General features: G+C 35.2%; 1 protein-coding gene across 3 annotated transcripts in view; it reads right to left on the reverse strand.

Moving 5' to 3' along the window:
• Positions 1–337: 337 nt before the first annotated feature.
• LOC123708178 (protein tweety) overlaps positions 338–14,501 on the reverse strand; it is a 62,190-nt gene continuing 48,026 nt past the window's right edge. For 2 of the 3 annotated variants that reach the window (XM_045658726.1, XM_045658725.1), the window contains exons 6-16: positions 12,082–12,225; positions 11,321–11,533; positions 10,543–10,671; positions 9,649–9,786; positions 9,010–9,154; positions 7,003–7,148; positions 6,730–6,827; positions 6,015–6,089; positions 5,782–5,940; positions 5,123–5,334; positions 338–3,764 (exon numbers count right to left, since the gene is read on the reverse strand). In XM_045658726.1, coding sequence (XP_045514682.1) covers positions 5,157–5,334; positions 5,782–5,940; positions 6,015–6,089; positions 6,730–6,827; positions 7,003–7,148; positions 9,010–9,154; positions 9,649–9,786; positions 10,543–10,671; positions 11,321–11,533; positions 12,082–12,225 — 1,425 coding nt within the window. In that variant the 3' untranslated portion in view covers positions 338–3,764; positions 5,123–5,156. The remainder of the gene's footprint in view (positions 3,765–5,122; positions 5,335–5,781; positions 5,941–6,014; positions 6,090–6,729; positions 6,828–7,002; positions 7,149–9,009; positions 9,155–9,648; positions 9,787–10,542; positions 10,672–11,320; positions 11,534–12,081; positions 12,226–14,501) is intronic. The other variant, XM_045658727.1, reaches the window with a different exon arrangement.

Genomic DNA, 14,501 nt, shown 5'->3' on the forward strand with positions numbered 1-14,501 from the left:
TTTAACTACAAAACTATTCCGAACTAAATCTAATAGGTTCGAAAATATGTACTTCAGTGTGCAGCTGGTTTCATATAGCAATGCGAAAACTGCCTTAAAAAACGTTTGTGTAACGACGGACGTCGAGGTGATACGGGTGGAATTACGTATTCCGCCTTGACGTCTTTATGCGTGACGTGACTTTATCCAAGGCCAAGAGATTAGGATCGGAAAGGGATTAGTCGACGACGAGTCAAGTGGAAGGAGCTCCCGCCCAGAGGTGAGAACAGTACTCGATGTGGGGCTGAACTTGCGCTTTAAGGTAATTTATTTGCTTAAAGGTAAAATAAAACTATCATTATTATTATCCATTTATTTATTTTTGTAAACTCGTACACTTGATCTAATCATCAACCGTTTACACTCGCACATTAGTGCCTGAAAAATTGTCGTATTGCGTTGTGATAATTTCCATAATTTAAATAATTTAAAACAATCACGCAGGAATCACAAGGTATTGTTCTGCTAATAACAATTAGCTGTGTAGGCGGTAAATTAAACCCTCTAATGACTAAGTAATTATTACAACGCAATAAGACTAAATACAAATTGTAACATACGCACCATAATTGACTCGAAAAAGCATAAAGTATTGCATACAACATAAAAATGTATAAACGTTCATATAATATATGGCACCTTAATAAAACTGCCATATTTTGAAAATATTTCCCCTAAATAAATAAAATTTTAAATGGCAACACTAAATGCTTCATCAAACAATTTCTCGTCTTGGTAACCTTTATAATTGTGCAGATTATACTAGAATACAGATATCCCAGATTTAGTATGCTAAGCTTTTGATGGGCTGTCTTAAAAGAACTTATTACATAAAGTGGACTTGTCATACTTTGCTTTTTCTTAAAAACAGTTTCAGTTTTCTGTATTTTTTTTGTTTTGGAGTTTATGACCTGGTATCTACCTACCTGGCCTGGTACCTTTAGGCCAAATTTATGTTTTTATTGAAATAAAACAGATTAGACGCATAGAGACATTGAGTTACGTCTTATTTCCGTAATTGATAAAAAAACTCGTTCTAAAATCTATCAATTTCAAATGCGAATGTGTCAACACGCTTTGAAATTTACATTTGACAGATAAGAATCACTCGGTTTGTATATTGACAACTGGATAAGTATCACAAATTTTCTTGTTTCAGTTTAAGAAGAATTGTGAAAATGAAAGATTTACATATATAAATGTTAAATGAAAAAATATCTTAATACCATCACGCTTAGCAGACTTAACCAACGATATTGTATATGAAAAATTTAACTGAAAGCAACATTGCGACTAGCAACGTATATTGGTATATTTCTAAAACATGATAACTGTCTAATTATTTAATGAAGATAATAAATAGTGTGCATTACTTACATTGAAAACCGTGTATAGATTATAAATGCTGTACCTTTGTCTCTGGATATTACAATAGACAATTGTCTTAAATGGCAAAGCTACAGCACTGATTTATTGCATAGGTTTGTCCATAAAATCCACCCGTCACACATCCCTCATTCTTAATGTTAAATAGAAAATTGTACACTATTTTACAACAGATAAATAATTATATAAAAACGCAATAAATATCTTACACCCTTCGGATAGCGAATTCTTCCATTAGCGTCACCCGAAGTAGCATAAATAAGAATGGTTTGTAACTTTTTCTTTAGACAATTTATAATTTGCTTTTAGTATACACCGCTAGTTATCAAAACCACAGACAAAAGAATTTGCTCAAAAAAGTATGTTACGATAAGTTATAAAATTGAGCAACACTTTAAAGTTAATAGATACAAAATAGGCAATATACTCATAAAGAGAAATAATATTTGTACAAACTAACCTTAGTAGCCGTTACCTTACTTTATCTACTTATATTATGCATATCTTTGGCGAATACACTGCTTACGGTACCTTTATTAAAATGATTACCATTAAAAACGTATGAAACGTCGTTGTAAATTCTCACAAAATTCACTATTTTTAATACTGAATAAAAACTGGTACCATTCGCTTTACATCTAGCCTAACTAAGCGCTGTTCGACCAATGCAATACCTCGAAATCTGCACGAGTAGAATACATGCCAATGCCATACACACACAACTATGCAAAAATTTCCCATCTCCAAAACTAAAATTTAACAATGATCTGTCTCTTTTCATCAGTTTGAAAATACAATTCGATAGAAGGATTTAGCTTTAAAAGACAAGTTTTATATGAATTAGAAACGGGCTTCACTTTAAAGGAAGCTCTAATAGATTGTCATAAAATTCGTGAAATTGTTGTTTTGTGCTAGTATTCCACTCCACTGAGCATATTAAGCATTGGAAGAACAAACACTGGAGTAAAGATCGCGAAAATTACAGAAAATATTGTCCAAATATTCAATAGGCCAATGAAAATAGAAAAAATGCCAAAACGTGGTTTTGATTTTCGCAATCTTATCCGCTTAAACCTAAATGGTGTTAGATTTGTGAGAACCTAACCTAGCTTTCGATTGGCAGTAGTTTTGCACCTCAACACCGCTAAGTCCAATTCACATTCTACAATTACGGTGGAATGCCCTTAGAATAGTTAAGAAACGTTATATACAATTAGGTCCACGCTATACCTAATTAAAAATCGGCTAGAACCGAGTAATTTGTAAAAAAGTGCATTATCATTCATCAATAAATATTCAAAAGATTAAAAGTCACACAAAGCCTGTTCATTACGAGATAATTCCTAGTTATATACAATGACTACTTTAGGCTCCGAGCCTCTACTCGCCAGACTACTTTACATAAATTACATATTACGTTTAAATGCCAATATTTTTATTTGCACTAAACTTTGTCAAACGTGTTACAACGTTACTTTTAGCAGAATGTTGTAAATTTAGCTAAATCGATTATACTAAATTTATATTGAGCTAATTACTCAAGAGAAATCGAAATAATTTGAGTAACATTATCGTTAATGGGAAATTAATTAACGCCTTAAATCAGTCGTTAAGAGTACACAGCCATAGTCTGTTCCTTCAGACTTTCTTGATCGAGACAAAAGTAAAATCACTCGGAAGCAATACTTTTACTAATACGCTCTTACATCTATGTCCAGCATAGAGAAAAAGCTATTCGTAAAGACGCTTTCACAAAGGTTCATATTGAGAATCGGTAATCAATTTGTACGTTAGGTGCGTACTCTCGTACGTATGTACGTTCGAGTACGGATTACTTCGTAAGTCATAAACGAAACCACTTTATCGATTAAGGTACCAAGTAACGAACTGAAACATCCCACAACGGATCGCAGTTAAACTAACCAAAGTTTTGTATTTACTACACTGGATCCGTCAAACCTCATCGCCATACGTGCAGCCGTGCACGCAAGTCCGTACCTTCGTACCTCGCTGGTCCTACAACTCGGTGACCGCGTAGAGATCTCTCTGGTCGTGTCGTTCCGGGCGTCGTCTGTGGGTGTTGTTGTGGGGTTGTCTTCTCGGGCGTTGGAGGCTGCGGTACTCTAACGCCGCGGCGGAGAGCGGTTGCGGATCCGTGCGGCGTTGGGGCCGCACCGTAGCGTATTTGTCGTGGGCGGGCGGCGCGTGAGCGGGCGGTTCCGGCGAGAAGGTGTGGAGGGCGGGCGGCGGCGCAGGGGGGCGAGGACGCGGCGCTCGCGGTCCGAACGACGCGTACTTAGGGTCGAAGCGGTTCAGGCTGCCCGTGCGGCTCGCCTGACCTGCAATACATTTTAAGTAAATTTATTTTAAAAGGAAACCGTAACGTAATATGTACTAGAAAAAAATTAACATTAACCTAATTTAACAGACAATCAACTACACAAGAATCATCCTAACCAGTCCACATTCTTAAGATCAATTTGATTGATTTTATTCAAATTATAGAATACATATTTACTCCCATTATTAAAAATATTAATAAAAAATAGATTCAAAACAATCTTGTCTGATTCGTAAGAAACTGACTGGATATAAACTTTCACTATTCTTTCGAATAAACTTGATTGCGATCCTTGTTCTTAACAACTATCCCGAAGGTCACATATAAGAAAAAGAAACAGTATATATAAACACGCCAAACACATGTTGTTCATTTGAACATTGACCAACTGACGTGTGTTCCAAATATTACTAGCTGAAGAGTAATTTTGAATAATATTTTATTCTAATATTGATCGTGTATTCCAAAATGTTAATAGCTGAAGGTGTGCAAGACACCAACAGCTCACTTAAGTAATATTATGTATGTGTGAATAGGTGTAAGTAGTATTTAAGATATTGTCTTTGAACAATAAATCAGATTTGAACATTGCTCCGTCGTATTTATTTCTCGCTTCCTCTCAAAGTGGCGAAGACTCCTTCTAGCCCTTAATTATCGTGGTGAGCCTGCCCGATAGCTTTGAGATAATCCCACCACCTCGAACCTTTGATCCTACCCGTAGGGCTCCGTATTTATGTGTTAGGGTACATCTGTAGGGCTTAGGGATCCTATAGGGTTGTTAGTTTCTTACATCTCACCCTCTCATATATTTAGTTATCTGGTGCAGCTTGCTCACACATACATTACATATACAATACAGATACTCCTGACATACAATACATATGAAGATTAAACACACATTTAACAGTCCACTACCGTCTTTTGTTATAATAGCTTTTACACATTAAGAAAAACACTTTTTGAACGGATTAAAGCTATGTATTATTTTTAAATTTATAGTTATTTACATAATTCTAAATTTTAATTTGTTTTCCAACGTTTCGCGCGTTTTAAAAATAATACATAGCTTTAATCCGTTCAAAAAGTGTTTTTCTTAGTCCACCTAGCAAGCTGTACACATGTTAAGACGCTACATTTCAAAATTTACCTTATATAAAATCAAATCGGTAATATTTTGTTTATATTTAACTATGAATTGTCAAATTTCACTTTGTGTTATTAAATGTTTTGGGTTGTTTCAGGTATACATAATCAATCCATATCTCGTCACATACAACTGTCCCTAATTTGGGGACCAGCGTCGATATGATTAGCTACCATATTATTGTATATATATTTTTTTAAATATATTCTCACCAGCATTGTGTTCGGGCGCGCCGCCGGGCCGTTCTCAGTAGAAGTCATTACTCTCAAGCGTCTTGCACTGCTTGCTGAGGGTGGCATACTTGCCGTTGTGAGGGGCTCGACCTAGAGTATGGGCACCGCCCAAACCCAAGCCGCCCGCCCTTTCCACCCCGCCCACACCGCCGCTGTTACGGCCTAGCGTTGCACTGCCTGATATACGCGACCTGCACAATTGCATAGAACTTTATAAATTACATCTGTTTGTGTCGATAAAATTGGGTTGGTTTAGATAAACGACAAACGAGTCTCGTCTGCTGTCAGCGCAACTAAAAAATGTGAATAGAATTTGTATTTGTTTCTTCGTACCTTTCAAAACAGACATCAATCGCAATGGGTCGAATCCGGCACGAAGGACCAAATGTAAAATAGTGAAGTGTAAATATATAGACCTCGCACCCTTATATGATTTTTACTATGTTATTCCCTTCACATACAGTAAGTTTATTACATAATTTTCTTAACAAATAATATAACTGTTACGGTACTCTTTGACATACGGGAGGCACACTTAGCATTAGGTCTCGTTTCTAAATATATCTTGTATAAACAGTCTTAGCTCGTGCAACTATTATAATACAGTAGTATATTTAATACATGAAAGTGAACGTCACCTGGGTCGTTCTCGATCAGGTCTGTCGTTGAGGTCCATGAGTTGCACGGCAGCGCTGTACGAAGGCGGCTTTCCATTAGGAAATGGTGCCGGGCGGGGCAGAGTCCGAGATCCAGCCCCGCCTAAGAACGGGGCCTGCTCCTCACCGCTAGGGGCTCGTCTGTGGATTTGAGTATTTTATTAAAATTGTTTATAATATATAACAATTAATTCATAATAAGACCGGCAACGCACCCACTATAATGGGTGTCCATGGGCTGCGATGACTGCCCTTTTTGGGCGTCCCGTAGGCTCGATTGCCTCCCTATCCTATAAAAAAATACAAAAAAATAGAATAATACGCAAACCAACTTTGTTTTGCGGTTTACTTAAAATCAATTTCCATTCTATGTTTTTTTATTTAGTATATATTAAATTGATTTCGTTACAATTAGTTTTTAATATATTTGTATTACAATGCAAATAGACAAACAAATTTCATATCTTTATAATGTAAGATAAAATCCTATTAAACTTTTGATTTATATTTTTATTTATTTATATCACATTATATTGTCTTTTGTTAACATAGCTTTTACACATTAAGAAAACACTTTTTAAACGGATTGAAGCTATGTATTATTATTAAAAACTTATAATTATTTACATAATTTTAAATAATTACGTGCTTTTCAGCGTGCGGGACGTAAAAAATTTAAAATTATGTTAATAATTATATGTTTTTAATAATAATACATAGCTTCAATCCGTTTAAAAAGTGTTCTCTAAATATATATATCACATCAAATTTTCTTGAAGGGGTAGACAGAGACAATGAATCTCTACGAACTAAGGTCCTGACATACCTCTCTCGCTTCATCCACTTAATTGGTTATTGGTAATTTTGATCTTGTGCTTTTTCTAGTACATCCTGGACATCTGCATTCTTTACTTATTACATTATACTCACTTTGTGTTAATATATATCCAAGCGTGGGAGTCGACTAGAACAATAGCGGTGAATAAGATTCCGGCCACTATCGCAGCTAACAGCTGAAGGGTCAGTGCCTGTAAAGGAATTTTTAAATAAACAATTTAATAAAAATATTTGGAATTTAAAAACAGACCTGGAACAAACGCAACCTCACCTACACCTACTTTTTCACGCTTTGTCTAAAATATATTTGATTGACGTTTCATTTATAATAGACATTCTCATAATAGACATTCTTTCACGAAATACCTGAAGACCAGCATCGCAAGCTGCGCGTGCGGCGGTGACGAAGTAGGTACGAGCCGTGCGACATTCGAGGGCCGAGCTCAAAGACACAAGAGCACGCTCTGCTTCGCCTGTACCAGCTCCGAGCGCACCCAAGGCTGGTTGCAGACCTACAAACACGATATTTATCATCAAATTTTTCTCTTAAATACTCTAAGCTGTCACGATAGCATAGCGTCTAAAGAATATTCAAACGTAACATTAAAAAAAAGTTGGTTCAGGGTTTAGAAAAAAAAAACAAAAATTTATCTCCTATGTAGATCGAAGTTCTCCATTTAGTTTTTAATTTCCACAGAATTGGTCTTGTGGCTTCAGTATGCGACTCTCATCCCTGAGGTCGTAGGTTCGATCCCCGGCTATGCATCAATGGATTTTATTTCTATGTGCGCATAGCATTGGCTCGAACGGTGAAGGAAAAGATGTTAAGGAAAACGGCTTGCCTTAGACCCAAAAAGTCGACAGCGTGCGTAAGGCACAGAATCCTTCCTGTCCCTGATCCCCTACTTGTCTATTCCATTAACAAATGATCATGAAACAGATACAGAAATCTGAGGTCAAGACCTAAAAAGGTTGTAGCGCGTTTGATTTTTTTTATTCTATTATTACAGCTATTACTAATACTACTCAATAGTATCTACACTGATAACTCTACAATTAAAAAAAGATTAAAAAACAGCTTTAATAACTTTTAATATGAAACCGCTGATAACCGCTTATATATTATACTCTGAAGACGAATATAGCTTACTTTTTCCCGATGTTATTATTATTGGTCTTAAGTTTTTTTCCGAATATAAATATAAAAAATATCTTCCTACTTACAAACAATGAATCAGATGAAACTTGTTCAGATTTAATTTGAACATTGACTAACTTATTTAATCTCGGCTCACAAGAATATTATGCATATTTATAGGTGTAAGTATTATTTAAGATATTGATTTAAAACAGATTTGAATACGGTCTTATTAATTTCTCGTTTCCTCTCAAAGTGGCGAAGACTCCTTCAAGCCCTTAATTATCGTGGTGAGCCTGCTCGATTTAGGTTACAGGCGCACATACCTGTTACCTTAGGTCTCTTGGTGGAGACATCCCGAACTTATTTATTTATTGACTATACATGTGTTAGGGTACGTCTGTAGGGCTTAGGGATCCGTAGGGCTGTTAGGTAGAGGCAAAATATATAATGCGGAAATGTTGGAGATACTTGGGCTGCGTGTGCCAAATAACCACTCTCAGCGTGGTAAGCGATCGCAATTGCTGGCAGTGCCTCGGGCGCGTACGGACTTACTTAGAGAAACACCATTTACGCGTGTCTTGCGCACCCTAAATGTTATTGTTTGTGAGACAGATATTTTTATTTGCACACTGGCTGAATACACAAGAATTGCATTATTTATAATTAGTTATAAAATAGTTTAGATTGTAAGTTTTTCCTTGTTATGTTTATATTATGTTTTTAGTTTAGTTTTCTATTGCATTAGTATTAAGCTACTGTAAAAATAGATTAAATAAATAAATCCTACCCTCCCTACCCTAGTAAATATATGAATATTTACTTATATAGTGCAGCTTGCTCGTACGTACACTTTATATACTATAAAAAAAGAGTGTGCTCTCTTCGGGTGGTGTTTAACGCACCCTGCTGATTTAAGGCGGAACGGGGGCCTTGGTGGGGGCAACATATACTATACAGATACTGATGACATTTAATACATATAAATTTAACCACATATTTCACAGTATTTTGCTACTGCAAGCTGCAAGCTTGTTCGAATATATTTTGAAAGATAATCCATTGGTGCACAGCCGGGATCGAACCTACGACCTCAGGAATGAGAGCCGCACGCTGAAGCCACTAGGCCAACACTCCTCTACTGGCTCCTGCTCAAATATTAATAATGTATTGAAAATGGTATACGCCACGTGTGAATTTCGAATTTCGCAATCTGTATCCTATGATCAACTAACCAGGGTCATTGAACAGTTCCGGAGCGCCTCTAGAGAGGATGGCGAGGGCCTGCCTTACGGCGACGACCGCGCGTTGTGCGTTCCTCAGCTCCGCTGTCAGCACGTTCTCGCGAGACACCTTGCACGAAAGGTAGTAATGGACCATCTGAAAAGGTTTTTCATATTCTATCAGGACATTTTCACACACTAGAAGGCATCCCTATATCTGTACAGATTCATCTTAATCACAGTATGTATTATTAAACCATTAATTGCTATGGAATATTGCGTTCCATAAGTACCAGGGTTGCATTACCATGATGGATATTAAAACATTCGAAATTGGGCTTCGTGGTTAATTGATAATATTAGAGATCACATCAAAATGTATTTATCAGTAACTGTGTACGCTTATTAACGTCAATATTTTAAAATCTAAATTAACATTAACTACCAGTTCCCAAATCAAGGGAGATAGAGAAGAGCTGGCAAGTTAGTCTCTTCCAATAGTTTAATTCGTCAAGTTTTTGATTTACAAAGAATAATTGGCAACTTCTGAAGTCAATCTTTGAAGTTGGTATTGAGTTTACAGAATAGCAAGAGCAATAGACACATATTCTCATATTTATGTACACAAAAGTGCGTATACGTTATACATACGTCAAGTGGTAGACGATGCGGTGCGTACAATGCAACAGCGCGAGCGGGTTCTTGGCAGGCGTCAGCCGCCGCTACAGATCCCGCTACCAACGCCGCACCCGCTGCCCAGCACGCTACTAGTGCACCCAGCGCACATACCTAGTTAAATTCAACGTTTTGTTATAAGTCATTTAATGTTAACTAAGTGATGCAAAAGTGATAACGCCAAGAGAAGTACTGAAATCAGACTTTACATATTTCATCACCTCTTCATTAGAATTGTATCTAAGTTTTAAGGATGTAAATTCGGTTCCGGATGCATCAATTATTGAAGTGATCTTTGTCGGCGTTGGAAAAAACTTGACCGTCACATTTTTTGGTTACGCGTCACATTTTTTGGTTACGCATCACATTTTTCCGTTACGTGCCATCTTTTCTTGTCCCTAACACGGTTGATTCGAAGAGATTCAAAGCCATTTATAACAAAAAATATATAATAACGATAAAAATTATAGTAATATTTCTATTAAAATTAATGAAATTCTTTAATAATCTTAGTAGTAATAGAGAAAAGGAAATAATTGTATTATTTGTATTCTATGATAATAAAAGCCTTTTGTTACACTTTATCTAATTTAACTTTATTTAACCAATTTCTGTAAAGTTGCATAAAGTAGATCATTTTCCGAAAAATAAGTTCATAAAGAAGTTTCGCTTCTTACGAGTGCACACAATTTTTTTTTATATGTTGATCTAACACTTATTTGTAAAGTGACGAAAAACCGGCAAGTCATATAAGACCAGAATAGATATAGACCACCCATTAATAAGACAATTTTTAGAATAATTAAAAGAATTCATATAACAAAAATGATAATATCACATAATTATTATTATATTATACATATTACTTACACAAAGCGAAAGCAGAGCAGGTCGCGACCGTCGAGCGGCAGCCGCAAGAAGTGCGACGCAAACGGCACCACCGCAGCACCATCCCGCCATTCCACCCGCCCAACGAGCTGCCTCCCACACCCATACACGCTGAAATTATTAATTTACTGGATATCAGACAATATCCTAATAAAATCTGCAGTTCAGAGGAATACTAGGTGTAACATTTTTTTAACAAATGTTTACATTCACTGACGTACAAAAAATATTCAAAGGCTAAAAACTGCGCACGCGCCGGTAGTTTTAAACTATTGTTAATTTATTTATCGAATTTGCCACATTATACATATATATATACTATCTACATTGAACGACGCTCAGACTACATGCGATGCGATCCATTTAATGACAGACAGTATTTTCTCTCATACTTGTTATTGATGCACATGCATGTATCGTGTTGTCATATGTCGTGTGTTTTCTGTGTTTGTGCATTTTAAAATAAATATAATGTCATATTGACAGTATATGTAACAAGCTATCTTTAATTATTATCTTTAAATAAATAAATGATTCATTATTTTTGATAAATGAATGAGGTTGTACCTCAGAGATGGTGTAAGGGACGTGGAATAAACCAAGTATAGACCAATTCTATTATGACAATTTTAGAACTGCTATAATTGTTGATGATTAAGGCAAAGGAGAATAATAGCGTATTACGATAAGTATGCCCTAAGAAACGTTTTTATTAGGTTTATAAAAAAAATAGTTGGTGGAATTAAAATATAATAGATACCTTCATAAAAGAATCAAGGTTCAGCGCAGCCAGCGGGCGTCGCAAGTTATCAGCGGCGGAGGCAGCAGCGCTAGCGTTATTTCTCAGCGCTGAAAGTGCTCGTAACAGCGTACCAAGCGCTGTTTGGTTTGCAACGGGTGCGTCTAATGCGTCCGCGAGACGGGCCAATGGCGCACGCGCTCGTGATCCCATCGCTTCTTCTAATATACTTGACTGGAATTGGATAAAACGTATCAATTATCCAATACTGAATTTATTGCTTTATCCGAGCATACAAAAAAATAATTAATTACATCAACAAGCACTGACAACGCTCATAATGTGCACGACTCAAAAACCAATTGCCTATTCTAATGTAATGAACATCTCTTAATGACTGAATATAATTAGTTCGATATAATAGCGTAAACACCTTTTGACTTTTAAAACAACTTTTAACTGATGAAACACTGATATACATATGATATATATCAAGATATGGCCACCAAATCCAAAACATTATTTACATAAAGTAATACCTGTTTTCTATTCGTATATTTGGTTTTCGTATTAATCATTACATACATGCCGTGACCAATTATGGAAGAATATAAATTTTTCCGTCCACAAAACTAGGACAGACTTCATAACAAAAATACTTACGTATAACAATATTAAAATGGTGGCATTCCTATAGCAAGTGAAAAAGACAATATATAGGAACAAACCTAATCTATAATTTTTCCTTATGACTGCGAATGAATAAAGGACATAAACAATACCTGATTCTTAACATTGTTGACAAGAGCGGCGAGCTGGTTTCCCGCCTGGATACTCTGAAGCATGGCGTTGTGAAGGTCGTCGTTGCCGAAGAGGCCCATGCCGATTGCGCCGCAGCACAGAACTGACAGTATCATCAGTGTTATCTGAAATATTAAATAATATATTGACTCCGAGTAAAAAGACTATTACGCTTATAATCACCATCAGTTATATTACTGATTAATACCAGTGGCGCTACAAACTTTTACATCTGGGGCACAGACTTCTGTCTGTTTAATTTTTGTAGGTGATACATGTCGTCGACTTTTGGGTATATAATAAATAATAAATAAAATTTGTGTTTATTCATTTTAAGTACAATTGCATTACAATGTGTAAGATTTGGAAACCCATTTAGTAGTAAAAAATAAAGTAAAGTAAAAAATACCTGTGTAAGGGTTTCCAGCTCTTTCATAACAAACTTAATTATACATTCCTTAAAATATTTAATTTATATATAATTTAGTTACATTTTTTTTTGTTATTGATTTTTACCTGTTATCAACACGTTTGAGTGCATAAGTGAGTGTGTGAGTGAGTCAGTGAGAGAATGAATAAAGCCTGTAACTACAGACTAGGCCTCAGAAGAAGCTCTAACTCTGCGTAGGGTATGTTCATGAGCCAGTCCTTTAGTCGTATTTTTAGATTGTAGACAGTGGAGGGGTAGATGTTAAGCAGCCTGTTTGATCTATTAAAGATATAGTCTGCTTGCATTGCGTCTGGCGAAGTCAGTCCTTACGGTGTGACCGACGACAACATCCCTATTTCTTTTTAAGGACAGCCTACTATCAAATGGTAGAGCTCTGTGTGTTTTTAAAATTAGACTCAGTATAAGACACACCGTCTTCACGATGTCTTCTACGAGTGTCATTCAAACGCATGACACAGGCCAATACTGAAACTATAATATCGTAACAGATTAACTGCATTAATAAATGAAACGTATAATCGAGATCAAAGAAGTATTTAAAAATAATTGGTATCGTTATGATTTAAATTTTTCATCTGACTTCAAAGATTCTGCTGATGTCCGTTTTAAAAGTTATTAATAGTAAAACTTTTCGTATAACATCTGAAAGAACGTTAGTCAAGTTAATTAACCAAGAATAAGTGAATAAACGTTTTCTCTTCGTTCTGAAAAATTATGTAGATCTTTATGTCCGGTTTATGGACCATAAATAATAAGGACCTATGAGGCAGATAATTAATTAATTGACAGGTATTTTATTCTTAGTAGATTAATCCCTTCTTTATAAAAAATAGACTTTTGATAATTTTAACTATATCACATATGACTCTTTTCATCAGTGCAGTGTAATTACCATTTGACAGAAAGAGACCAAACTTTATTAATGCAGCGTTATATCTGAAACTATACCTTTCAAAGGTAATTCGTAATAAGACATCTGACAAACACCCATTCAGTGAAAGGTAAAGTAATTATTGCCCGCTCTACGCCCCTGGACTTGCGAACTGGTATTAAATGTTAATTTAGAATTAATGTAACTTTTTTTTAACGTTCATAAGTGTACTTGTTTACCCTGTATGAACAAAGTTATTTGACTTAATACATTTTTCATAATACTTTAATCACAAGGATGTGGCGTGTATTGGATAAATAATTGTCCTGGTAATATGTTTATATTAACAAATAACAATACGGTATACGTTAAGTCTTGAGGCTTGTCTAACAGATGGCGTTAATTTATATCGAAAATATAAAAATATGTGTTGTATCTTAGGTCGTACTGATTAAATGTATTTTCAAATTTCAGAAAATTTGTCGGATTAAAAACATTACATAATATTATACATAATAATTAATATTAAAAAATGTATTTTTGAAAACCTAAAACATTTTTAACAAAACGTTAGCAAAGTGATGGAAGACATCACATCACAGATCACGTACATTTTAAGACCAGAATTAAGGCGAAAAATTCACTCTTATAAATCATTTTGATATTACGACGCATTTCATTTCGTTAACACATGTGTAAACTTAATTACGCCGCTGTGGGAATCACTTGATTATTAAAACAGATCAACAGGGAAAGACTTGAACGTATATTTTATAATTATTAATATATATTTATCACTCTATATTAAACAGAAGTGTGTAAAACACTTCCGTCGCTTCAATTTATATGATAAACATTTTACATAATATAAAAATTCTAGATTGAGTTCTAATTATTCAAAACGTGTTAACTGTACCTATTGCTATACATGTACATTGTATACAAAATTTCAACTAAGCACGCGTTGATTTTTACTTAAAAAAATACTTATAAAAAACAACTATTAGATAGACCTAGAACTTAGATTCCGTTGTTGCTTAACGCTTATATAAATGCAAAGGATTCATTCAGGAGACTAA

Source organism: Pieris brassicae, chromosome 4 (genome assembly GCF_905147105.1).
Source record: "Pieris brassicae chromosome 4, ilPieBrab1.1, whole genome shotgun sequence".
NCBI classification, from domain to species: domain Eukaryota; kingdom Metazoa; phylum Arthropoda; class Insecta; order Lepidoptera; family Pieridae; genus Pieris; species Pieris brassicae.